General features: G+C 45.1%; 1 protein-coding gene across 4 annotated transcripts in view; it reads right to left on the reverse strand.

The window, feature by feature from the left end:
• Positions 1 to 3,173: 3,173 nt before the first annotated feature.
• EMD (emerin) overlaps positions 3,174 to 26,789 on the reverse strand; it is a 41,957-nt gene continuing 18,341 nt past the window's right edge. For 3 of the 4 annotated variants that reach the window (XM_030194116.1, XM_030194117.1, XM_030194118.1), the window contains exons 4-8: positions 15,050 to 15,142; positions 13,739 to 13,831; positions 10,633 to 10,703; positions 5,062 to 5,093; positions 3,174 to 3,850 (exon numbers count right to left, since the gene is read on the reverse strand). In XM_030194116.1, coding sequence (XP_030049976.1) covers positions 3,601 to 3,850; positions 5,062 to 5,093; positions 10,633 to 10,703; positions 13,739 to 13,831; positions 15,050 to 15,142 — 539 coding nt within the window. In that variant the 3' untranslated portion in view covers positions 3,174 to 3,600. The remainder of the gene's footprint in view (positions 3,851 to 5,061; positions 5,094 to 10,632; positions 10,704 to 13,738; positions 13,832 to 15,049; positions 15,143 to 26,789) is intronic. The other variant, XM_030194119.1, reaches the window with a different exon arrangement.

Below are 26,789 nucleotides of genomic sequence, written 5' to 3' on the forward strand. Positions count from 1 at the left end.
TACCGGCCCGCCTTGCCGCCTACGCGTAGCTCCACACCTAATCACCCAGAACAACAGGTCCACTCCCCACCACGACCTCCACACGCTGGAACTGACCGCCTGGAGGTTGAAATGATAAAACTCGCACCTGACATCGAACAAGTCCTGTTAGCAGCATGGAGACCATCTACAAGACGCTTCTATGTGTTCAAATGGAAGTAGTTCCACATAGGGTGCTCTTCTAATCAGCTGCAGCCCCTCTCATGCTCCATTCAGTCTATCCTGCAATACTTGTTCGCCCTATGTGAGAACGGCCTAAAACCCGCATCCATCAAGGTACACCTAAGCGCCATTGCGGCCTACCACCACCACCACCACTTAGATAACAAACCAGTCTCCAACCACCTTCTTGTGACCCGATTCATGAAAGGCCTAACAAACTTATATCCACAAGTAGACCACCACCCCCTGCATGCCACCCAGGACCTGGATGATTGCATTAATTCGATATCACATTAATGCAATCATCTGGGTCCAGACTCCTGGCACAGATAAAAGCAGAGCAGGTCAGTGAGGGAGTAGACAGAAAGGGGCGGGAGCGGTGGCCCGAGTGCGGAGGTTCAGTGACCCGGGTGGGGGTGTATGTGTGTGTGCACGCATGCAGTGGTCCAGTCCTGCTCCTGGCCCGCCTGTCTCTCTCAGTGGCCCTGCGTTGCATTGCCAGTCTTCAGCTGGGGAGCCATGAACCAGGACTCCTCCTAGAGCAGGAGTGAGCAACCATGGTCCTCGAGAGCCATAACCCAATCAGATCTTCCACAATGAATACACGTAAGATCTGCACGAAAGAGGAACGGGACTTGGGTGTGATCATATGTGATGATCTTAAAGTGGCCAAACAGGTAGAAAAGGTGACAATGAAAGCTAGCAGGATGTTTGGGTGCATAGGGAGAGAAATGGCAAGTAGGAAAAAGGAGGTGATGATGCCCCTCTATGGTGAGACCTCAGTTAGAATATTGTATACAATTTAGGAGACCGCACCTTCAAAAAGATATAAAGAGGATAGAGTCGGTTCAGAGGGCGCCTACTAAAATGATCAGTGGTCTTCATCATAAAGCGTATGAGAACAGACTTAAAGTAACATATTTATAAATGACCTAGAGATGGGAGTAACTAGTGAGGGTAATTAAATTTGTTGATGACACAAAGTTATTCAAAGTCGTTAAATCGCGGGAAGATTGTGAAAAATTACAAGAGGACCTTACAAGACTGGGTGTCTAAATGGCAGATGACGTTTAATGTGAGCAAGTGCAAAGTGATGCACGTGGGAAAGAGGAACCCGAATTATAGCTACGTCTTGCAAGGTTCCACGTTAGGAGTCACATACCAAGAAAGGGATCTAGGTGTCGTAGTTGATGATACGTTGAAACCTTCTGCTCACTGTGCTGCTGTGGCTAAGAAAGCAAATGGAATGTTAGGTATTATTAGGAAAGGAATGGAAAACAAAAATGAGGATGTTATAATGCCTTTGTATCGCTCCATGGTGTGACCATACCTTGAATATTGTGTTCAATTCTGGTCGCCGCATCTCAAAAAAGATATAGTGGAATTAGAAAAGGAGCAGAGTAGGGCGACGAAAATGATAAAGGGAATGGGACGACTTCCCTATGAGGAAAGGCTAAAGCGGCTAGGGCTCTTCAACTTGGAGAAAAGGCGGCTGAGGGGAGATATGATAGAGGTCTATAAAATAATGAGTGGAGTTGAACGGGTAGATGTGAAGCGTCTGTTTACGCTTTCCAAAAATACTAGGACTAGGGGACATGCGATGAAACTACAATGTAGTAAATTTAAAACGAATTGGAGAAAATTTTTCTTCACTCAACGTGTAATTAAACTCTGGAATTTGTTGCCAGAGAATGTGGTAAAGGCGGTTAGCTTAGCAGAGTTTTAAAAAGATTTGGCCGGCTTCCTAAAGGAAAAGTCCATAGACCATTATTAAATGGTCTTGGGGAAAATCCACAATTTCTGGGATAAGCAGTATAAAATGTTTTGTACTTTTTTGGGATCTTGCCAGGTATTTGTGATTTGGATTGGCCACTGTTGGAAACAGGATGCTGGGCTTGATGGACCTTTGCTTTTTTCCAGTATGGCAATACTTATGTATGTACTTATCTCAATATATATACTTTGGAAGAAAGGCAGGAGAGGAGAGGGGAGATATGATAAATGTTTAAACATCTCTATGCAGCATAAATACACAGGAAGTGAGTCTCTTTCAATTGAAAGGAAGTTCTGGAACAAGGGGGCATAGAATAAAAGTGAAAGGGGATAGACTCAGAAGTAACCTAAGGAAATACTTCTTCGAAAGGGTGGTGGATCTGTGGAACAGCCTCCCAGTGGAGACAAAAACAGTATCTGAATTGAAGAGAGCTTGGGACAAGTACATATGATCTCTCTTGTGACAGGAAGAGTAGATGGTATGGACAGGCAGACTGGATAGGCTCTCTGGACTTCTATCTGCCTACATGTTTTATAGAAGCAGTACATGCAAACCAATCTCATGCATATTCATTGTGGAAATCTTGACAACCCAACTAGATTGCGGCCAGTGTTCCCTCTAAGCTGTGTGTGCACACGCAAGTCAGAAAGGGAGCACACATACCTAGCAACTATATACACAAAGTTTTTTGCTGGTTTTCTTTATCATGAACATAGGCTCTACCGCCCACAAGTCGAGGATGAAAAATTGTGCACAAAATGCTTTGTGTGTGCACATGGACCAGAAAAAGTTAGAAAGAACACTGGTTGTAACCCTTGAGGATCATGGTTGCCCACTCTGTTCTAGAGTTCTGCGGTCATGGGCCCTAATCCAGCCACTGGGTGTCACCATTGAATGGGGTAATGCAGGCCCAGGGACTGCAAGATAACTGGCTCTTTCATGATTCTGCAGCATCTCCAATCCCAGTCCATCTGGAAAACAGAAGACTTGAGCTGATAACTGAACCCATGTGTCTCCGCCATCCCACTTCACCCTGGTTTTGAGTTTCTTCCTCTCCCCTTGTGTCATTGTTCTTCCATCTGTCACCTCTACTGTGGGGGAGGGGGGATGCTGGTGCCATGAGAGCTGCAGTTTTCAACAGCATCCACAAGGTATCTAAGTGCTGCACTGCCTGGTGAGGGAAGCCCAGTGGAACATCTCAATTGTAGAATATACTAATTTATTTCAAATGTAAGTGAAAACAATAAAAGCACAGCACACAAAACACCTTGATACAAAACCACTTAAAAAAAGTTAAAAATGGTGCTCTCTTTTCTCTAAAGTGAAAGAGCCCCTTCAAATTTAGTACTTGATTATCAGAGAGGCTGGCAATTTCAGTCTGCAATGCAGTCTCCTGGGAGCTCTTGAACAATCTCACATTAAACAGAGGAGAATTACACTATTTCTCTTGCTGTAAGGTCCTGCAGTAGTTCCCAGGAATCTGCATAAAACAGATACGGGGAGTTACACTGTCTCTCCCGCTGTGAGATCCCACAGGAGCTCCCAGGGATCTGTATAGATAGAGAGAAGTTACAATGTTGCTCCTGCTGTAAGATCCCACCAGAGCAAGACTCTCCTGGTCACAATCACTCTTCCAATATCTGGAAAGGATTCTCATCCTTATACTGCGTAAAGAAATAAACCAGGGCCAAAAAGCCAATGAACAGGAGCAGCAGGAACAGCTGGAGCCAGAGTGGGAAGAGGTGTCTCTTTTGTGGTTCTTCTTTCTCCCTGATTGCCTTGCGCGGCTCCACCCGGAGGGAGGGGCTAGCTGACGACGCTGTTCTGTACTGAGAGACATCCTGGTAGGTGTTTTGTGAGAAATAATTTCTGTTGCTAGAAAAGAACAAACAGTGTGGATCAGAGGTTTACAATATGTAGACTATTCCCCCTCCAAATACACTACAGACAGCAGTAATAGCTTCCCACACACACATACACACACTGTCCCACCACAGGAACAGTTCAGGCAGCAGCAGCAGCACACACAAACACACACACTACCCAACCACAGGCAGCAGTACAAGCTTCTCTCACACATATATATATACACACACACACACACACACACACACACACAACACAGAACAGAGACAGTACAGCAGAAGCAGTACAAGTGTTACAGTATTCAGTGCCCAGAAGGACAAGACAGTTTAGTTTTGAGTGAGCTCAGTTCTAGAGAGTCAGGCTAAGGATACACAGCCTGTTTCTCAGCTCTGATCAGCTTCAGCTGTAAACCTTTCTAGTCTATGATATGCCAGCCAATTTCTGCCCAGCTAGAAGCAATAGTCTCTTTGTATTTTATTCTTGCACACCCAGTGAACTTACTTGGCCAGAACTACAATGCATTATGGCCAACCTCAATGTCATTCAACAAGATGTAACAATTAACCATGGGCGGGGACTTTTTATCAGCTCAAAGAACAGGGACTGCAGGGCTAAACCATGTGTATCATCAAACACAATGGACTAAGGCCGTCACCATTTTCTCAGGCAAGACAGGTAGCTCCCATGTCTGAACAGTAGCCAACTTTACAATAAAAATTCTTTGTTAATTTTTGCAAGAACGAAGAAAACCTCACTGTTACACATACAGAAATGGAAATCAGCCCATCTGTGTGCACAAAGACTATAAGGCACTATTATTTCTGTGTGTGATATTTTTCACACACACACAGACAGGCTGAACTACACAGGCCATTTCGGATTTCCTGAAAAAGTGATATTGTGGTTCTTCACTAGTGGCACTAAAAGGGAGAAGAAAGTTATCTTGGGGAGACATTTTCCTTATTCTTGTATCTACATTTGATGAGTTTATGTCAGTTTCTGACTGGCTTATATACCACCTACAAGCAAGAAAGCTATCCAAGCAGTGTACATTCAGGGCTGTAGGTGTTGCTCATAAGTTTCCGATAAGGCAATAAAGATGTATTGTTACCTACATGACTCATTATTCCAGCCACAATGCTTCTGTAACACAAGCTTCCCTCACACACACATACAATCCAAGCTTTGCTTATAGCAGGATTTCAAGACTGGACACTTACATGTTTCCAGAATCAAAGACCTCTTGTGTCCCCTAGGAAAAAAAAAAAGTCTAGAATTGCATTTTATAAAATAAAAAGCTGTGATTGATAAATTTTGCATCCTCTTCTGGCTCTCTCACACTCCATTTACTAACACAGGTCTTTGATGTAGCTTCCACCCCCTCTTCCTTTGACTCACACCCCCCTCCATCCCCCTCCTGTGACTCTCATATACCCCTCCCCATCCACTGTAATTCTCACACACTCCTATACCCCCTTCTCCTCACTCACACCCTTCCATCCTCCTCCTGTGACTCTTATACCCCTCCCCCATCTACTTTAATTCTCACACTTCTCTCCACCCCCCTCTTGTGACTCTCACACACTCCTATACTCCCTCCTCCTCTGTGACCCTCACACCCTTCCATTCCCCTCCTGTGACTCTATAACCCTCCCCCTCCACTGAAATTCCCACACACCCCTCCATCCCCCTCCTGTGACTCACAGATCTCTCCACCCTTCCACTCACACCCCTTTCTCCTCAACCTCCAGTCAGTGGCATAGCTACAGGTGGCCCTGGGTGGGCACAGGCCCACCCATTCTTGACTCAGGCCCACCCAGTCTAGTGGCCCATAAAGCACCTCACTGGTGGTGTCTCACGCCTCGCTCTTGCCCTCATGGCAGCTGCACGTCTCTCTCTAAATTCCTCACCCCTGCCCCATCTACCTTTGAGCTATCACCTCGATGACATAATTTCCTGTTTCTTCACAGGACACGGTAGAGGGAATACTGCAGGGCTGGCACAGGCTGCTTACTGGAATCACTGCTGGCGACAGCTTGGAGGTAGACTGAAGAGGGAGAAAGGAGCAGATGCCAGTGGGAGTGGGGGGGGAAGGAAAGAGGGAAACGGATGCTGTTGGGGGGAAGAGAGGAACGGATGCCAGCCGGAAGGGGAAGAGAGGAACATATGCTGGTTGTGTGGGGGGGGGGGGGGGGGGCAGGGAAGAGAAGTAGATGCTGAGCAGAGGGGGGGAGGAGAAGCATGACGATGGCAGGTGCAAAGGGAAAGTTTAACCAAAAACTGTATGTATGGACAGGGGTGGGAAGGGCCCACCTGGGTTAACTTGGGCCCCACTCAAAATAACAGGTCTGACTGCGCTCCTGCCCCCAGCTCTCACATCTCCTACTACTTTCTCTCCAGTCTCACATCCTGTTTACTCCCTGCACTCCCTCATTCCCTTTGTAGCCCTTTCACTCTTCCCATTCCATGCTTTGTCTGAGTTGATCTGGGGGAGGCTGCCAGCTGTGGCTGTGTCCTGCTCTCTCACTGTCTGTATCAGCCCGCTCAGTTACAGCAGAAACAAACCCCAGCTCAGCTCTCCCTTCACAATTCTCTCTCTGCCATATGGGGCCAGTTGCACAGTATGGTCCATGCAGCTCATCAGTCCCAGGGTAACAAACCACACCAACACTTACTTATTCTGAGTGGTTTTCCCCTAAGGTTACTGCCCAATGTAAGAAAGGTTTTAGAGTGGAAAAAAGGCAAGTATTTAAATGAATGCAAACCACCTAACTAGTTATCTAGTCCTAATGTAATAAACCGTGCTAAATTTTGGGATAGCTTTATGTCCCTCTTAGTGCTGAATCTTTATTACAGCCCTAGGGCTATATAGTAAAGATTCTAGCACAAGAGTTAAACAGTCATCTGAAGTGGAAAGACTAACTACCCTGGCCAAAAGGAGAGTCTCCAATGTCCCCAGTGGGCCCTGAAGCCTGCCCCTTCCCTCTCAAAAAAATCCCTGGTGGGCCCTCCTCACCCCAAGCTGGAAGGCAGGAGAATATAGTTTGTGGAACACCTTTTGTTTGAGGGGTGCCCCAGCTCCCACCTTGATTTACCCACTCAATTTATGTTTATTACATTGAATATATTATTCTCTTCCTTCTTCCACCTCCAACTGCCTCCTCTCATTACCAAGTCCTATTTCCCTTCTCACAGGCCCAGCACAAGACCCCTTTTCCCAAGCCCAACCCTTAACTCCCATTCTTTTTCCTCATCTCCAATCCCTATGTTAGATCTGAACTCTGTCTGCCACCTGCCTCCAGCATCAGCCCTCTTCTGTTACCCCCACCATCTATCAGTAACAGTTCCCTTGTGCATCAGCCCCTAGCCCTTATTTCTCAACCCCTACCCCTCTATTAGATCCATCTCCAAGCTCCAGCTCTGAATGCCTACCTGTCCCCTTGTCAGCCCTGGCCCTCGGCCCCCTTTTCACATTCCCAGCATCTATCTCCTTCTCCAAGTTGCCCAGCACCTCTAAACCTGATGCAGATCAGGGAGATTGTTTCTTTGCTCCTGCTGCTCTGACTGTCCTCTGTTGGCTCTGGCCACTGGCATTGTGCAGGAGTTAAAAGCAAAGAGTAACTACCGTGCCGGCAGAGGACAGACAGAGCAGCTGGAGTGAAAAAAACAAACTCCTTGCTCTGTATAACAGGTTTAGAGATGCCGGGCAGCTTTCATGCAAATTTTGGTAGGGCCAGGACCTGTGCCCCCCCCCCCCCCGTTCTGACACCTATAAGGAGCACTACCCACTTGCTTCTGCCTCTGGTGAAGCCATCTTAGAAGACAGCATCACCTTACTGCTAGCAGTATGTCATACATTTTGTAGTAAGCTCTTTGAGCAGGGACTGTCCTTCTTTGTAAAACTGTACAGCGCTGCGTAACCCTAGTAGCACTCTAGAAATGTTAAGTAGTAGTACCACTATGGGTTAGGAGTTCCATTTTCTAAGATGATGGGGCCCAAGGCAGAAGCAAATGGATACTCTCCTGTCTCCTGATAGTGTGAGGCTTCAAGGTCCACTTGGGCCAACAGGGATTGTCTTGAGAGGGTGGGGGTAAAGAGGAGCTTCAGTACTCACTCAGGCCACCATGGATTTTTTTCTAAAGAAGAAGCAGAGCCACTAAGGATTTCTTTTTTCTTGGCCAAGGTAGTTAAAGGGAAAGGAGACGGGACTTGACATACCGCCTTTCTGTGGTTTACTATCAACGCGGTTTACATATTATACACAGGTACTTATTTGTACCTGGGGCAATGGAGGGTCTTGCCCAGAGTCACAAGGAGCTGCAGTGGAAATTGAACCCAGTTCACCAGGATCAAAGTTTGCTGTGCAGCTATTCCTCCACTCCTAGGATCATCTGAGTAAAGTGAGGCTGTTATCTCAGATGAACATTTAACTCCCATGCTAAAATCTTTAATACATCTCAATGACTGTAAGTGAAGAAGGGGGAAAGCCTGCAGTAAAAGTTTGGCTAATCAATTAGCTCAGGTATTTTTAAAGGCGCATTTGAATAAATATTAGCTTACTACATGCTGTAGTAAGTTGATTTTTTAGCTCCTGCAATTAAAAAAAAAATCAAAGCTAATTTTAACTCAGATTTTTAATGCTATCTTATTACATTGGTCTCATTCTTATGGTAGCTTAGCACCATAGAAGAAACATGGTTGTAAATGCCATTCCTCCTACCAGATGGCCTGGGGGGAAGATTGGGAAAGAAGGCCAAAGCTGGGATCTGTTCCCACTGTGTGTGGGGTGGGGAAAACTGGAAGGGCCAATGGTGGAGCAGGACTATAGCACAATACTTTATCTATCTGCTCACCACCTTGAATGTCTTGAAGAAGTAGCTTAATGGTTAGAGCAGTGGACTGAAAACCAGGCAAGTCAGGGTTCAAATCCCACTACTGCAACTTGTGATCTTGGGCCAGTCACTCAACCCCCAGGAGAAGACTTAGGGGCTGATGCAGAAACCTTGCACTGGAACCAAATGCTGATGCTTAGAATATAGCTTCCTCGTGCAAGAGTAACACCAAAGTTTTGCTCCCTAATTCACTAACCAAACAGCATTGCAAATAGGCCCAGTACAAAAACTGTGCCCTAATGTGGATGCATGTGCATAGGGCTAGCGGCAGCTATATCCTGTGATCACATCAGCACCTGCACAAGAAACAGCTGCACATGTGCTGGAATGCTATTCTGGGGTCTATATTCACAATTTAACTGGACAACAAAAACAGCTCCTGACTGGTTAAATCACTTGTTTGGGGCTATCTGCTGAATTCAGTAGCACGTAACTGCTAAGTGCTGCTAAACAGAGCTGGCTCTTTTGTGGGAAGTCTGTGGGCAGAGTTGGCACTTAAGCAGTTAAATGTCAATATTCAGCCCTTAATCGACTAAGCTTAGCGTTAAATTGGACTGCATAAAAGTCAGTGATCTTTATGTGGTGCTGCTTAGTCAGTTAAATGATGAATATCGCACTTGAATATCCAGGAATCACATTGGTGACTAAAAAAAACCCTCACTGCTGCCAGTTGAACCCTCTGTGTATAACATTTTTATCACACCAGTATTATCATGCACAGAACACGTGCTGATACAATTCTTTTGTGCTCAGAACCTGTGCAAACATGGAACTCTGAACAGTGCAGCACTTTGCTCCAGCACACCTCCCTTTCAGTTCTGTCTTTCTCTCTCTCTCTCTCTCTCTCTTTTTTTTTAACCCATGCTCTTATGAAACCTAGAAAACGTTGCGGGTCTTATATACACACCGTAAAGAGAAGAAACAGGTATGAAATCCTCAGTAACACAAACTGCAGAATGAGCTAACCTTTTAGCATCCTCAAGCCTTTTGGTCTTCTGCACTCTTTGCGCTGAATAGCTGACAGCCTCATTCCTGGGGGATTTAAATGTGTTCTGCACTGTTAGGAGGTGAATAAGACTCATTTTTTCACTATGTGCTCAAGCCAGCTAACTGGTGCAAAACGCCCAGTACTGTACCAAGGGGTGGGATGGTGGGGGCGGTCCACCCCAGCTGCAGGCAGCAAGGGAGTGCACGGAGCAGTTGTGTGGCTGTCGGCTCCGCCGGTTCCCTGCCCCATCTGACGTTACTTCCTGTTCTGGGGCAGGGGACCAGCGGAGCTGACAGACACACGACTGCTCCGTGCACCCTCAGGTGGTGAGGATGAAGTGTTTCAGAGGAGGTGGTGAGTAATGCACTTGGGGGGGGGGGGGGGGGGGGGGGGGGGGGGGGGGGGGGGTGAGAGCTGAGAGGGTGTGATGTGCCGGGAGGAGGAGGCATAGCGGCGACCCGCCCTGGGTGGCAGTCAACCTAAGTATACCACTGACAAAGCCCCGGGGGCAGGAAAATATTTACTGTACCTGAATGTAACTTGACATGAGCTAATGCTGAACAAGGCATGAGGTAAACCCAAAGTCCCTTCCTGTCTTGTGATACAAACGGACTGAGAATCCGAATACATGAGTATTTACATCAGTTAAAGCTCTCTAAAAAAAGCTATTGTCCATATCCAGCCCCTCTAGCCTGTCAGTAAGACCCCAATGAAAAGTTCATGGCTGGACTCCTCCTGTTCAACTGAGGTTTGCATGATGGTGCTGCCTGCCTGTAATTGTCCTGTCTGCAGATAGCAGCAATAACTCTTTATCAGTGGAGGAGATTTCCTGCAGTCCAGCCTCCTGATTGGCTGTGAAGCATCCTCCGCGCCCCACGGTAAAAACCACATTGTAGAGGCACTTTCCTACCCGGTATCGTGGCGGCTCAGCGTCATATGTCTTGGTGGTGGAGAAGCTTTCTTCATACATCTGCTCTGAGTCTGTGGCAGAACCCAAAAGGAAACAGAAAAAAAAAAAAAAGGAGGGTGCTTAAAATGGCTGAGCTGTTAAAATGTTCTCTGTGAGTGCTACAGCGTGGGACAGAATCGTGGCTTTCCACCACTGAGCAGCAGCAGTGTGACATGCTACACTAGCTTCAGCTACTCAACACAGTTATTAATAGTCTGAGTTTCCCTTTCTACCCAGCCCTCAGTCTTCAAAGACAGACTTCAAGTAGAAGGCAGTGAACAGGAAACATTTTCCTGGGAGCAGTGTCGGGGAATGATAAAGAGTGATGTAAAAGAACATGTCTGATCTAGCCAGAGGGGTGTGAAGGTAGTGGAAGTTTATTTCTGGTGTTCACTATAATCCAAAGCACCCAGGGCAGTGCTTCTCAATCCAGTCCTCAGGACACACCAAGCCAGTCAGATTTTCAGGATATCTACAGTGAATATGCATGAGAGAGATTTGCATATAATGGAGGCAGTGCATGCAAACCAATCTCATCTATATTCATTGTGAATATCTTTAAAACCTGACTGGCTATCTGTGTCCCAAGGACTGGGTTGTGAACCTTTGTACTAGACTGCTCAGCTAGAAGGCCCAGTAAAACAGCCAGTACCATATTTCAAACTCACAGGCTAGCACTTATTTTATTTCATATATCACTCACAGTCAAAAACATCTAGGCCTTTGGTTTTCTCCGCTCCCAGTCTGAGGGCTGTCAACATGTTATGCTTTCAGGATATCCCTAATGAATACTTATACGAAAAATCTGCACACCCACTGTATCAGAGATGCCAAGTTACCCAGTTCCAGGCTGGGGATTTTGGGACAGTACTAGATTTCTGACAACCCCATCCTGACACATTATGGGACTTGCAGCACTGATTTCAATGGGCAGGATCGGGCACTTCAAATCCCACATTGTTTTGGGATGCGAGTTCAAAACTAGGACTGGGATCTAGGCAGTGTACAGCCCACAAGGTTTGATCACGCTTGCAGTGCTGACACAGATGAGAAGGATCAGAGACACAGCCTCCAGTGTGGAGTTCTGGACAGGGTGCTGGGTTTCCACATGCTCCCTGTCATCCTTTGCTGCCTCTGTCTGCCCACATCAGGCTGCATGGGAGCAGAAGCCTCTAGCAGACCACGACTAGGTTTTACTTCCAGCTTCACAATGAGCCACTAAAAGAGCCGCCACAGTTCCAGGACTCCTAAGTGGCTTTCACAGCAGCAGTGGAAATCACAACAAAGCTTCCCACTGCTGCTTCCACCACTCAGGCCAATGGTTCACAAACCTGTACTGGGGAAACCGCAGTTAGTCAGATTTTCTGGATATCTGCAATGAATATTCATGATTCATTTGCAGACACTGTTTTCACTGCATGCAAACTTCTCTCATGCATATTCAGTGTGACTATCCAGAAAACCTGATTGGTTGTGGTTCGTCCAGGATAGGTTTAGGAACCACTGACTCAAGTCCTTCTCTCTTCCAGTCCACAAAGGCAATTTTAATTCAGCCTGGGCGGTTTCAGGGGAAGGCAATTGATGAATGTTTCAGCATGGCAAGATAGTTCTGTCAGCGAGGCAAGAATTTGTAAAGATAAGTGCACAGGTTTCACCTAGTATATATATTTTTAAAAAAGTGATAAGCGATTTTATAGCACTGAGGTGATTTGGAAGCATGAAAAAAATGAGCATATGTTGCTCCTCCCAAAAAATTTGTTAGAGTTACCCGATGAAAGAAGTGCAATGCCACTTTGTAGCAGCATTATTGACGGCAGTAATACTGGTAAATATCTGAGGGTACTCTACATACACAAAAATTTCTATTATATTATACTGGTGTGAACTGTTTCAAGCACTCTCTCTGAGTTAGTGGCTACAAGTCCTGGTTTGTGTGTATATGTCATTGGATGTTACCAGAGATATTGATATTGTGGATTTGTTCTCCCTAGTTACCAGCATAAAGAAACACTTGGGCCAGTCACACTTCACACCACAGGCTGTGGCAGTGCTGATCAATCCTTTTATGGCCGTGACCCCATGATTGCGGCCAAATAAAATTGTGCAACTCCCAGAAATATTATGCACCTAGGGAGAGCCCACCCAGGCCGTGACCCCCCAAAGACAAGGTTTCTGATCCCAATTGGGGTCCTGACCTATAGTTTGGGGAAATTCTAGGCTACAAGCTCCTCAAGGGGCACCACCCACAACACCCATGTAGAAACACAGCCAAAGGGAGGAAGAAGCAGGGTTATCGCTGGGCCAGAAAGGGGGGGGGGGGCTCTGCCCTGTGCTTTAGACACAGAAAGTAAAGACATGACGGAGGGGGAGAGAGAGAGGCTGATGGAGACAGGGCGGGAGAGAGAGATACAGAATGAGAGACTGTCAGGGATGAAGGGAAAGGGAAATGGGACTTGATATACCGCCTTTCTGAGGTTTTTGCAACTACATTCAAAGCGGTTTACATATATTCAGGTACTTATTTTGTACCTGGGGCAATGGAGGGTTAAGTGACTTGACCAGAGTCACAAGGAGCTGCAGTGGGAATCAAACTCAGTTCCCCAGGATCAAAGTCCGCTGCACTAACCACTAGGCTACTCCTCCACTCTGCCCTTTCTTAGGAGTGAGAGAAGGGAAGAATCCCCCTCACCCCTGCTACTGTGCATTCTGGTTTGTGGCTCTTGCTGTATGAAGCGTTGGTCACCCTTGATCTGTGGGCTTTTAGCTCCTGTTTTCCTTACATAAACTGGATCTACAAATGCACAGATGCATTGGTGGGGGGGTGAGGGGCTTGGAAGGGACCAGAGTACCTACTAACCCTAAAATCAGTCACTGGTCTCTCTAGCCTCACACAGCAGATTTTTGAGAAGGGAAAATCTATCAGAAAATCAAAACCCTGTCTGGTGTGTCCAGGGCTAAGGTGAGGTCCTGCCACAAAACTCATGCACGTCCTTCCCCCAGGCATGCAGTTTGCAGCCATGCAGGTAAGCCCATCCCTTGAGCTTACCAAGCAACAAGCATCCCTCACCATTCTCCCCATAGGGGTAGCTGTGCCTGCCATACTGCTCCACCGCTGGAGAGTCGTAGTACCTGTTGCTCCTGTACAGGTGTGAGCCAGAATCTGAAAAGGGAAGTCCTTCTGTTAAAACCGCTCCCAGAAAATTCCCTAGCTCCCCTCTACCCTATGGCTGCTCTTTCTGGGTTTTTCTCCTGGCACTCATTGAGAGCCTTTGCACAGCTTCTGGTGTTTTCTGTCTCAGAGGTTTAGTATAGTGCCTCCTTTTGGCAGAGAGCAAACATGATATGGCCAGCATTCCCTGTAGAGATACTTCTAGTACTGCTCTATAGACTGCCACCAAGAGTTACTGTGACAATGGTACTCTATTCTCCTTCCAAATGGATGGGGCCATGAGTGAAACTTCACAACCAGTAAAGGGAGCAGAAGCCCAAGGTGGGAATTGAACCCATTTAAACAAACAAAAAATAAGTAGTCACAACACACGAGCTGATAAGAAAATGCTTATAAACTGCAGTAAAAGGTACAAGTCACAGGCTCCCTTGTCAACAGTGTCAGCAGGGCTCTGGGCTCAGGTTAAATGGGGACTGGCCATGGCAGCCCCCCTTTCCTCTGCCCTTGCCTCAAATGAGAAGGGCTGTACTTCTCCCTGGACACTTTTCACCTCTTCCTTGCTAGCTCTGCAAATACTAAACAACAGTAGAGGGCAGAGGAAGAGTCACGAGAAAGACTCAGTCAATGCCCTTCCAATGCAACAAAAAGCCCACATACACACAGTCAAAAGTGGAAAACCAGGAAGAGTCACGAGAAGGACTCAGTCAATGCCCTTCCAATGGAACAAAAAGCCCACATACACACATTCAAAGGTGGAAAACCAGACTGACACTCAGGTGCCAGACACAATTTTTAGGAGTCAGGAGAACATTTTTCTCTTCTTTACTTTACTGTAAATTGCTTTCTACTCTTGTTTCTTTCTGAGCATGTGCATATGGGAAAGAAAGTGTGAGATTAGCTAGCTTTCTCTAGGAAGTAGGGTCTGTCAGCTGCCATTGGTACACCCTATCATCTAAAACTTCACAATTTGTCTGAACTAGGTGGAAAGGGCCAGTGTAGTGTACCTGTAAAAAGAAAAATGTACGTAGGAACTCCTCCACAAAACCAAAAAGACATGCCACAAGGATGCAACGTTCATGTCCCAGCACTTGAATAAGATAAAACCAATGAATGGTGTGCACAGAGACTCTAGGGCTTCTTTTCCTGATGATAAAATCCACCCCCCTCTTTGCTTCCATCTTACAACTATCCATTGACACCTGAACTCACCTGGGTCATCATAAGTCACTTCCATGGGGGGCATTCTTTTCCTCTGCGACTCAAATGCATAGATTTTTTTCTCATACAGCTTCCGAGTCGTTTCTAAGAATGATAAGTAAATTGGAGATTGCAAAATGATAAACGAACAGAAAGCAATTCCTACGCACAATGGCTACGCAACAGAGAAAACCTAGGACAATGTGGGAAATCGTGGACTGCATCAGGCTAGAAACAGAACACCTCTGAAGTGATTTTTCCAATTGTTCCACTTGTATGGTTATATAATCTTACATTCTTTTTTTTTTGTACAGTTCCTTTCTTGTATTTTTATAAGCAATAAAAGCATGAAAAAAAAAAGAAAACAGCACATCAAATCCACTCTGTGATCCTGATGTGCAGAAAGTCTGCTAATTGTTACTAAATCCCTCCCTCCGCCTGCACTCACTGATGCATTTAATTTCTGCTCTGCATATCAATCTTTCGCAGCAGCTTCTGTGGTATCTAACTTATCATACCCTGTGAGCTTCCTGGACAACCATTCCTTTCCTACAGTCCCTCCCAAGAAATACTAAGAAAATGTGCTCCAAATAAAACTTAGCAACTCTGACCCACTCCCCCGCTGATATTCTTTTATGTGCAGGCCGACATGCTGCACTCTATCTCCAACACTGCATTATTACATAGGGCAAGGCCTGGTATCTTATTTTTCATGTTTATTAAATTTGACATACTACATATTTAAAATAGAGCAGAACACACCACACAGAGTGCCTTAGGAGAGTTAGACAATTTCAGCCACAAGAAATCCCGTGAGAGACATCTGTTTCAAGCAGCTTGCTCAAGCGAGACGTACCTTAAAGACAAAGAGGCAAGCAAGAAAATATGTGCAATGGGTGCAATGCAAATTAATCTAATGTCTAGCATTGCAATGCTGGTCTTCTCTCGTGGGCCTGGCCAGTCTGCACATGTATACCTACCTGCTGTGCTGCCACAGATCCTACTCAAGTGTCTACTAATATTACGAGTTCACTCTGCAGCTGTGGCACTACAAGACATATGCAAAATTGTACAGATAGACATAACAGAGAGACCCTACACAGTGCAACTTGCTATTTAGTCAAGACACACACAAATGTTAAACAGATAAGAAGGTTTGGGTTGAAATCAATAAGGGCATGACTGCGAAGAACCAAAACGAGGGGTTGTTGGTATAGGGTTTTACATTGAGCACTGGTTCCCAAATGTTCTTGGGTTACAGTTCCCCTAGGATATACATTTCCTCTCAAGTCTCCCCTCCCACCACTCCCAACAGCACTGAGTCCTACCTTTGCTGGTGGAGATGCCCAAGCCCTGCCAGCTGAAGAGGTCTAATGCCCAAGGCCCAAGATCAATGCTGCCTGCGCCGCAAGCAAATCTGTGGCATGCTTCAGCCACCAACACCTGCATTCCCATGCATGCCCTCCTCTTCCCCCTCTTCTATCCAGCCTCTGCCCTCCTCTCCTTCTTCCATCCAGTCTCTGCCCTCCCTCTCTCTCTCCCTCTTCCATCCAGCCTCTGCCCTCTCTTGCTCCCCCTTCCAACCAGCCTAAGCCCCCCATTAACCATTACCCCTCTCTCTCTCTTTTGTTTCTTCTCCCCCATCCAGCATTACCCCTTTTTCCCTCATCCTTCATTAGCCTTCATCTTTTTTTCTCTGTCTCTGGCTATGTTTCTCTGCCCCTCTCCCTAAGTCAGCATCACTCGTGGTTTTCTCTCTGCCTTTTTCCCACTCCCCCTCTGCAGATTTCCCAGATAGGTAGCAGGCCAAAACCATCAGCTAATGTGAAGCTTGTGGGACCAGTTTCCTGCGCACATCATCATCACTAACTCTGCCGGTTACATCCCTCCAATATCAAAAATTTGCATCAGAGGAGGTGTGACTGTCAGAGATTGCAGCAGGGCGTGCAGGAAACTGGTCCCACAGTCTTCACATTGCTTATTGCTGTAGCCTGCTGCTGACCTCAGAGACCAACGGGGCTTTCAATAGTTGCGGCTCAACATGAAAATATGCCACGGCACCCCTGAGAGTTCACTGTGGCGCACCATTTGGGAACCGCTGGCATACAGCGTACAGGATGGGATGTGTAGCATCTCTTCAGTGTCAAAAGTGCATATCCTCTAAGGGAGACTTGGGACATGTTTTTTGGAAATGTCCTCGAATTTGAGCTTTTTGGGATACCATTGTTCGTTTCCTTAATGGGATACTGGGACAAAATATCAACTGTCAGTCCTGGGGTTTGGGTTGGGAGCAAAATTTGAGAGTGATTGCTGGTTCAAAAATCTAGAGTGGTTGCTTTGAAATGTATTCTTAAAATCTGTGTTTGATGGAACTTCAAGGGGTGAATGGCTTGCGTAAGTGTCGTTGATGTTTTTTGGACATTTGGAAAGACTATACAAGCACTATCCCCTAGGGCTCAAAACCAAATTCTGAATGTTCTTTTTTTTTTGGGGGGGGGGGGGGGATTACCTAGGCATTTATAGGTTGAATACTGATATGATAAAGTATGGCAGTAGACATGGGCTCTTTAATATTAAGGAATAGTGGGAAAGGGAAGGGGGCTTGGGTAGAAGGAGGGGTATGAGTTTGCAGAGAGGGTTTGTTACTTTTTAAAAGTACTTAATTAAAAAGTAAAAGTACTGGCTTCAAAAAGCAGTGAAGTAAAAGTAGAAAGTCTTACCCTCCCCCCCCCCAAAAAAAATACTCTAGTAAAAAAGTACAGCTCTTAAAACTACTTTTTTTTTTTTTTACTACAAAGTAAAAAGTATTCTTAACAAGTTGGACCACAGAATCTAGTATGTTTACAAGCAGCAGTACTATATTGTGAATATGTACATATCAATGTGATCTGCCTAGACCTCTGAAGGTACAATGGAACAAATACATAAAAGTTTGAACATATTAAGATGCACAAAAACGTAAATACCATCCTTCATAAATATAAAAGAATTGCAGAGTGAAAAGCAGAACACAACTGATTGTTAATCATAAAAAGCATACCATCACATAGACAGCTGATATAGAAAGGGCGGCATACGCACTTGAGCAGTGTAGCAATAGCTATCATTGAGTACAAAACAATACTAAAGACAGAATAAAATCATATTCTCAGTCAGTTAATTATTTAATGGTGCCCCACCAGTAGGGGTATCACTGGAGAGCTGGCCATAGCAGGAGGACCATTTGGGATTACAACAAGCATTCACCATGAGGGTCAGGGGTATTACACTAGTTCAATGGCCAGCATGACAGCTGCAAACTGTGAATCAATGGGTGGACAGTTTTACATATGCCCTCTTTCTCATTCATTTCCTCTAAACAGAGGCAGGATGTTGGTCTGGATGAACCTACGACCTGCTCGAGTTCGTAGTCACTTTGTCACGCCACCTGTCACAAGCTGCCCTGCACTGGGATAATTCCCCATACAGGTCTTATTCTGAAGGCTTTCTGACTATTATCTTTAACACCACAGCAGACATCCATACACACACTGCAAAAGTAAACAGAGTATATCCAAAACTTAATTTGTTTTTTTCATTTCCATCTTCCAAAATTCCAGACAGCAGATGTACTGATCAGCAGGACCCAAGGCAGTCCAAAACAAGTCAGAAACAACACAACTTATACCTAATTGTTCCACGACCCTTACGATTCACCTTGAGCCAACAGATTTATTTTCCATTGGACATACTTAACTTTGTATGAACTTGGTGAATAGTGTGCTGAACTGGACAATGTTGGCACATTTAGACTGACTCTAGACATCTGCATAAAGGTAGCTCTGCCCTCATTATTAAATATCTGTCTTTTAAATAGTAGTAATACAAAGATATCAAGTGCATTTTTATAATATACCACTGCAATCCACAAAACAAAAATGAGCAAGTTCCCACATGCCATCTTTTTCTACTGATCTAAGCACAGGAAAAAAAAAAGATCTTAAATGCTGACAGATGTCAACCTAATTCATGTTTAGTGTGGGATATAAATGTCATAAATAAAGTAATAAATAAATAGTAAAGTAAAACAGACATCATGTTATGAGAATCAGGTGCTCAACATTCAGAGTTTCTAAGAGAAAACAAATCTCTGCACGAATATAACAGTGCTAGGTTGTCCCTATAACCAGCCCCTCCAAATGATTACGATTTATAAGACAAATTACAGCTCCAGCTATGAAACATTATTCAACTTCCTCTGTGTACATCCATATGCTGCACAAGCTGGCATGTTTGAAAATATAAGTGAGATTTAAATAAAAATGCTACCAGCCATAAAGAACGAAAGCGTGAATGCAGCATCCCCACCTCCTATTTTCATGCAACCTCCTTGCTCAAACCTCTTCCCCCCATCCCTGAGTTTCTCCTTCTATCCCCTCCCCCAGCAGCATCTCCTCTCTTCCTTCCTCAAACAGCCCCGCCCCCCCAGACGGCATCTCCTCCCTTCCTTAACTTCCTGTTTCCACTGGAGCAAGCCTCAATAGACAGACAACACTGGGGTGAGTGGCAGGGAATCATGTGCATGTGAATCACTGCTGCTGCCAGTAGACCTTTAGAACAAATTGAAGGTAGACTTGGGGGGGGGGGGGGTCAAGAAAGGGAGGAGATGCCACTCCGTGGAAGGGGAGCGTGGCAGAGGAGGGTTGCTCCTGTCCCAGCTCACCACAGCTGTAAGGTGGGCTCAGGGACGGGCCTATAGTAGGTCAGGGAGGGAGGGTTTCCGCTTTAAAACAGAGGGAGTTCATTAAGAGTTTCAAATTTGGGGTTGCTGGGGGCAGAGCCAGCCTCAGGGCAGGGAAGGGAGGGGAACAAAGATATCAGATGCTGGCTTGTAGCTGATTGGGCCCGAACTTCCAGTCACAGCTCAGCTGTTTTTGAGACCAGAAGTTTGGGCCCAATCAGCTGCATAGATATGGAAGATACTTTTATTTTAAAAATACTTTCTTGAATTGTACCTTCCTTACAAAGTACTGCATATTTGTAACGAGTTACAAGTAAAAAGTATTGCAAAAAAAATTGTAACTCATTATAAGTAAAAGTACTGACAATTGTACTTAAGTACTGTAACGAAGTACAAGTACTTCATTACTACCCACCTCTATGAGTTTGGGGCTAGAACAGAAATATGGGGCTCCGAGGGGGGAAGGAGGGAATGGAAGTTGTTTTCTCGGGGGGGGGGGGGGGGGGGGGGGGAGGGGGAGGGATATAAGAACAGAAGTTCTCTCTGCTGTTTCCATGTTTTTTTAAAAAATGGCTTTGGTTGAATGGGTTGGGGGGGGTGTTTTATGATTACTGATGTCTTGTGGTAAAGGGTTTTCGTGTACTTTGAAGGGTTTATGGGGCAGTGTTGTTGGGAAGGGTTAAAACAAAGTGATCTGCATATTGAATAAACAATATTTCCATAGGTAGGAGGGCAGGGAGGGGGAGAAATCTGAAAAATAATTGTTGAAGGAATTTTCCATTAGCTTTGGTATAAGCTTTTAACACTTTATTCATTGTGTAACAACTGTATAGGATGAGTTTTCTTATAATTTTATCATCAATAAAAATTCAGGAAATAAATGTTATTTATCTTGTGATGACATGCAAGGATGTTTTTGCTGTATTTATCCCTTTTCTCGATTTGTATCTTTTCATTTTTGTATTTTGTTTGTTTGTTCTAAATAATGAATAAAAGAATGCTTGAACGTACAAAAAAAAGTTAAAATCTTTTTTGTTCCAAGAGGCCTTTGGATCACAGTTATCCAATTAGGTATGAATTATGTTTGTTACAGCTCCGATTACTTCGTGGATCCAGACAGGGGTTGGGATGACCATCACTAGTTGTAGATATTTATATATGTATATTTTAGCTCTCTCTCCTATTTTTTGAGTTTTTTGCAATCTCTTTTCTAATTAGATATTGTAAACCATAGAAACCCTTCTGATTAGACAGATATATCAAATTTTAAATAAACTTGGAAATGCTACTTAGCCAATAATGTTTGCATCCTATCTTCCTTTTACAGAGTATCTCTTCGGTCTCTCTGTGTATGGCTTGTACAAGCCATGCCCCATTTGGTGACCCTCCTCTGAACTCCTTCTATCTCAAGGCAATATTTTCCTTTTGTACTAGTGATGTTTATCTCAAATGTGTCCTTGTCACAAATGAGTGATGAGGTGTGCGAGTCACAAATTCCTGGGAGCAGCGATGTGAATATGTCCGCTAGAGCCCCTGGAACTGGAGCAAGACTGCAATCTCATTTCACCTAGGCCACCTGAGCTAGTGCTTGATAAGCTTTAGAGGCTCTATGGCAATACCTGACATCCCCAAATCCCGACCCCACCTAGCAGTAAGGTCATCATATGTCCGAGTTTGGGAGCTCGACTGTAATGCTTTGAGCAACCCAGAAACGGATAGACCCTCATCCCGAAATTTATCAAAGAATGCCTGCAAACTTACACCCAAGGACGGAACAAGGGCCACCTGATCCAAAGAAAGTACATAATGACGTAATTGAAGATAAGCCATCAAATCCCGCATCTCTGCAACTCCTTTCGTTAATAAGGCCTCCCAGAACAACCTACCCTCAGAGTCTAGAAAGTGTTGCAACAAAAAAACTCCCTTGGTTGCCCAACGAGTGAAGCTAGCGTTCTCCCTCCCTGGAGAAAACTGCATACTGCCTCCAATTGGAAGCTGGTCCGAAATGTCAGGCTGACCTTCTAGCCACAAAATCATGAACCGCCAAGTCAGACGCAGCGATCGGAGTAACACACTGTGCCTCAACCACAGCAGGAGGGATCTCGAGGGGCAATGCAGGAGAGAGTTAACATGCCAGGGAGAGTAAAATGCCTCCTCATATTCTCTTGGAGTGTAACCTTGTTCTTCCAAAACCCAATCCCCCAAATGACGAAGTAAGCATGCATAATTATACAATGATAAGTTGGGGAGAGTCAGACCTCCATATTTCCAAGAACCAATTAACTGCTTGAATGGCATCCTCGGTTTCCGGCTCCCCCAGCAAAAATGAGATGGCATCCTCAGTAAGGCCTTAAGATCACGTTTTAATAACTTAATTTGTAATACTTGGAGGATATACAACCATTTCGGGAATAATACCATATCAAATAACTGAATTCTACCATGAATCGAAAGAGGAAAGTGTTGCCATTTAGATAGAACAGTCTTACAGTGATCCAATAAAACTGTTACATTTGCCTTATAAAGCATCCCCATGCTGCGAGGCAACTGAATACCTAGATACCGAAACGAAGTAGATTCCCATTGCAATGGAAAGGAGCCCACCCAATTCTCTCGAACAGATTAGGCATCGCTTTAGATTTATCTAAATTCAAACTGAAACTCCCAAAGTCCCCGTGTTCTATAAAACACTCCATTAAAGTCTCTAGTGAGGTCTGAGGCTCCACAACATGCACCAACAAGTCATCCGCAAATGCTGAGATCTTGAAATCATGAGGACCTATTCTTACTCCCTTAATGTTAGGGTTCCCCATAATATCCCTGATCAAGGGATCCATAGATAATACAAAAAGCATGGGTGACAAAGGGCAGCCCTGCCTAGTGCCTCGGTGTATCTCGAACTCCGAAGATAGAGCAGCATTTACCTGGATCCTTGCACGGGGGGAGCTATAAAGCGCTTGAAGCGCCTCCAAAAAGAAGCCCGAAAACCCATACCTTCATAGGACAGTAAAGAGAAACTCCCAGTAAACCCGATCAAATGCCTTCTCTGTGTCAAAGCTAACCAATAAGGACGGAGCAGTTGTCTTTTCCACTCACTCCATAGAAATGAAAAGTTTATGCATATTGTGTGTTACTGTGCGCCCTGTAAGGAATCCTACCTGCTGTTCCGAAATCAACTTAGGAAGCACCTTAGCCAAACGACTGGCCAAGATTTTCGCAAATAATTTGGTTTCCGTGTTCAAAAGGGAGATAGGCCTATATGAAGAAGGCTTTACCGGATCCCTCCCAGGTTTTAGCAGTAACACTATCTGAGCCAATTGGAGTGACTGTGGAAGGGTTCCCTCCAACACGAACTGCGCAAAGTAAGATTGCAAGGTTGGAACAATTGAAGGTGATAAAAGTTTATAAAATTCAGCTCTAAAGCCATCTGGTCCTGGGGCTTTAAATAAGGCACTCTGCTGAATTACCAGAGCCACCTCCTCTTCCGTTATGGGCATGTTAAGTTTATTTACCTCCCTCTCATCCAACCTTGGTAAGTCCAGGTTCTCTAAATATAAATCTCCATCCATAGATATCTTCTGCTGACGCCCTTACAACTGTTGGTAATATTGACTAAAGACTGTTGCTATTTCCCCGTCAGTTCGTACTAATAAGCCATCTTCCTTTTCTATCTGAGCGATAATACGAGATCCCCCTGTTTGATCAAATTAGACATGAGCTTTCCCGATTTAGTCCCATGAAGGAAGAGTTGATATTTATAATACTTTACTGATTTCATCGCCCTTTCGTGCAGAAGTTCATTCAGAGTTGTCTGAAGCGCAATCAAAGAGTTACGGACGTGGGCAGTCGGGATTCCGTCCATACTGGATTCTTACCTTAATTAGCTGTTTTTCTAATCGTAGAATCTCCCTGTCTCTAGATTTCCGCTTAAAGGAAGAATACGCCAAAATCTCCCCTCGCAATACTGCTTTAGCTGCCTCCCAGTACAAAAGCAGCTGATGCCTAAACTCCTTGTAATGGAAATGATAATCCGCCCTCTTCTTCAGTAACTGTTCTCTAAACAGGGGATCCCAATATAACTTCTGGGGAAAAGACCAAACAAATTGTTGATCTCCAGAGTCCCCAAACTCCAAGGAACACCACACAAAGGCATGGTCTGATACACTGTAGGGGCCAATCCCAGCCTCCAACACTTGTGAAAACAGCCCAGTGGAAAGAAGCCAATAATCAATTCTGGACTGCGAGCCATGAGCCCTCGAAAGGTGTGTGTAATCTCGATCCGAAGGGTACAAAGCTCGCCAAACATCCAGAAGGTCCAGACCCGAACATAGTAGTGGGATACCTCTATATCATGAACCCCCACCCCTCTCTACCTCCCGGGATCTATCCAAAGAGGGCTCATGGACCATATTAAAGTCACCTCCCATAACAATTGGCAAGTCCATCATGTCGACTACCTTGCGTATCAGGCCCCTCACCCATTTATGATCATATAAATTAGGCCCATACACATTACATAATATTAAAGGCTTTTTATTAAGGGATGCTTTGAGAAGCAAAAATCTTCCCTGAGGATCCTTCCAAGTCTGATGCATAACTAAGTCCAATCCCCTCCGAACAAGCAACAGGAATTCAGATTTACGATTCACAGCAGATGACTCTGCAATTTGTCCCACCTACCAGCGTTTGAACTTAAAAATGCTCAACAGCCGAAAGGTGAGTTTCCTGCAGGAACACAATGTCTGCTTTATGATGATTTAGAGTTTGCAGAATTTTTTTGTCTTTTAATAGATGAGGACACCCCATTAACATTCCAGGATACCCATTTAACCCCCATCATATAATCTGATCTGATATAAGGAAAACAAGAGTCCATTGATCCATAGCTGTCAGGAGGCTGTCCCAGCGAGCGGCCTTCCAACCACAACCTTGCAAATGGTCACCTAATTCCCAGTTGCGCATATCCCGCCTCCCAAAAGGACCCCTCCACTCAAACAAAACAAAGTAAACCCTCCTCCAAAATCCCCCTCCTGACCTCTCACCCAAACAAAAAAAAACAACCCTTCAAACAAAACCAAGTTCCCTCCCTCTTAGTCATTTGCCCTCCACAACCCCCCGCCCCCCCCCCCCACCCTGAACTGTCCAAAACACTCGATGGACAAAGTCAGTGTGGGACTCTCCCCCCCTCCCGGAGTACATCCCCCACCCTCCTTGATCATAGCTCAAGATGAACCATAAGCAAAATTATTCACTTTATCAGCTCGACAACCAGGAAAAGGAACATCATTATTCTAAAGAAGAGAAAAAACCCCCCCTGCAGTTGCACAAATGAAAATATTGTTCCGTCTGTAACGTCATTATGCTATCACTTAGAACTTACAAACCGCTAACCTTTATATATTAACCAGCACATATAAATGATCAGTTCCGTGACCTCACCCTACTGTCCCACCCCAAACCCTCTTCTCCCTCATCAATCATACCAAAACCCTCACATTCGAACAACCCTCCCCCCTCTCACATACACACAGCTAACCATCATATTATCTCAGCTTACATAGCAAAAAAAAAAAAACCCCATACTCACCCTCCCCACTCCCCTTCTAATTTACAACCCTCCAGTCGCACACTCGAACTCATCTGAAAAAGGAAAAGAACCCCCCCCCCCCCCCCACACACCACTCTTGTTCCCATTCTCTTGTCTTACAAAATTAGTAACGAAAGAAAGGATATCTAACCCTCCTTCGGAGCAAAGGGCTTATAAAGACCCCATAAATCCCCACCTAACCCTTCCAATTGACATCTAGGCTGAAGCTATACAAAAAAGAAATAAACTATGATAACTCAGCCATAAGGACCCCATATAGAGGCCCCACCTGATTCCGCTTCTAAGTCAAGCAGTCGCAGGCCCATTTCAGTAAAATGTGCCCCCACCGAGGCCCAGCACCATTCCTCAGTCAAGCGACCCCACAATCCACATGCTTTCTCCACAGTCTGGTATTAGGGGCTGGTTAAGATTGCAGACCCTGGCGAAATAACTCAGCCTAAACAAGTGTAGTACAAAAAGTGCTGTTTGCCCTCCATGTGGGCCCAGGAACGCTCTAAACAGTCCAGACACAACAACTATGGCCTTGGCGTGGGCCCACATAGCCGGGGCATACGCCCTCCCCAAGGTCAATATTCTCAGTTCTTAAACAGTCCATGGCAAAAACCGCTCCTGCGAAAAGCCCACACAGTGATGGCCCGCAACATTCATCAGCAATATAGATTACACAGTCCACATACTCTTACCGCACTTTAGCATTAGGGGTTGGCTGAAGTAGGCAACCCTGGAGGAATGCTTTACCCGATTCAGGAGAATCCAAAAAGTGAGTTTTACCCACCGTAAAGACCTTGAGGCACGCTGGATAAAGCAGGGCAAATTGGATATGGCGTCGATGAAGGTCTGTACAGACTGGTGCATATGCCTTTCTTAAGCTCGAGACCCGGGCTGAGAAATCTTGAAAACACAAAACTGTTTTATTCTCATACGTTAAGGGGCCTTTTGCTCTGATCGCTCTCAAAATATCCATCTTATGTGCATAGTTCAAAATCTTGCAGATTACAACACGTGGACGTTCCTCTGCTGATCTTTTAGGCCCCAACCTATGCGCCAGTTCTATGCACAGGGGGCTCGCTGCTGGCTGCATCCAGAAGGCGGATATCAGCCATGTCTCCAAAAATGTCCTCAGCTCCGCCTCTGGTATAGACTCAGGAAGACCAACTAGCCGCAGATTCCCTCTCCTGGAGTGATTCTCTATTTCGTCCGTCTTATCCTCAAGAGATTTCAGTTTATCCTGTAATTTGGCCGTCAGGGTTGTTAACTGTTGCACCTGATCTTCCAGGTCAGAAATCCGCTAGCAGTATGCCCAGAACTCCCCTTTCGAGGCCTCCAGTTTCCCATCGACATTGTCCAATTTGTCCGAAACTATTTGCATTTTTTTTATCTAGCAAGTCATCGATAGCTTGTTTTACGTTCGTGACAATTTCAGA

This window comes from Microcaecilia unicolor, chromosome 2 (genome assembly GCF_901765095.1).
Source record: "Microcaecilia unicolor chromosome 2, aMicUni1.1, whole genome shotgun sequence".
Lineage (NCBI taxonomy): Eukaryota > Metazoa > Chordata > Amphibia > Gymnophiona > Siphonopidae > Microcaecilia > Microcaecilia unicolor.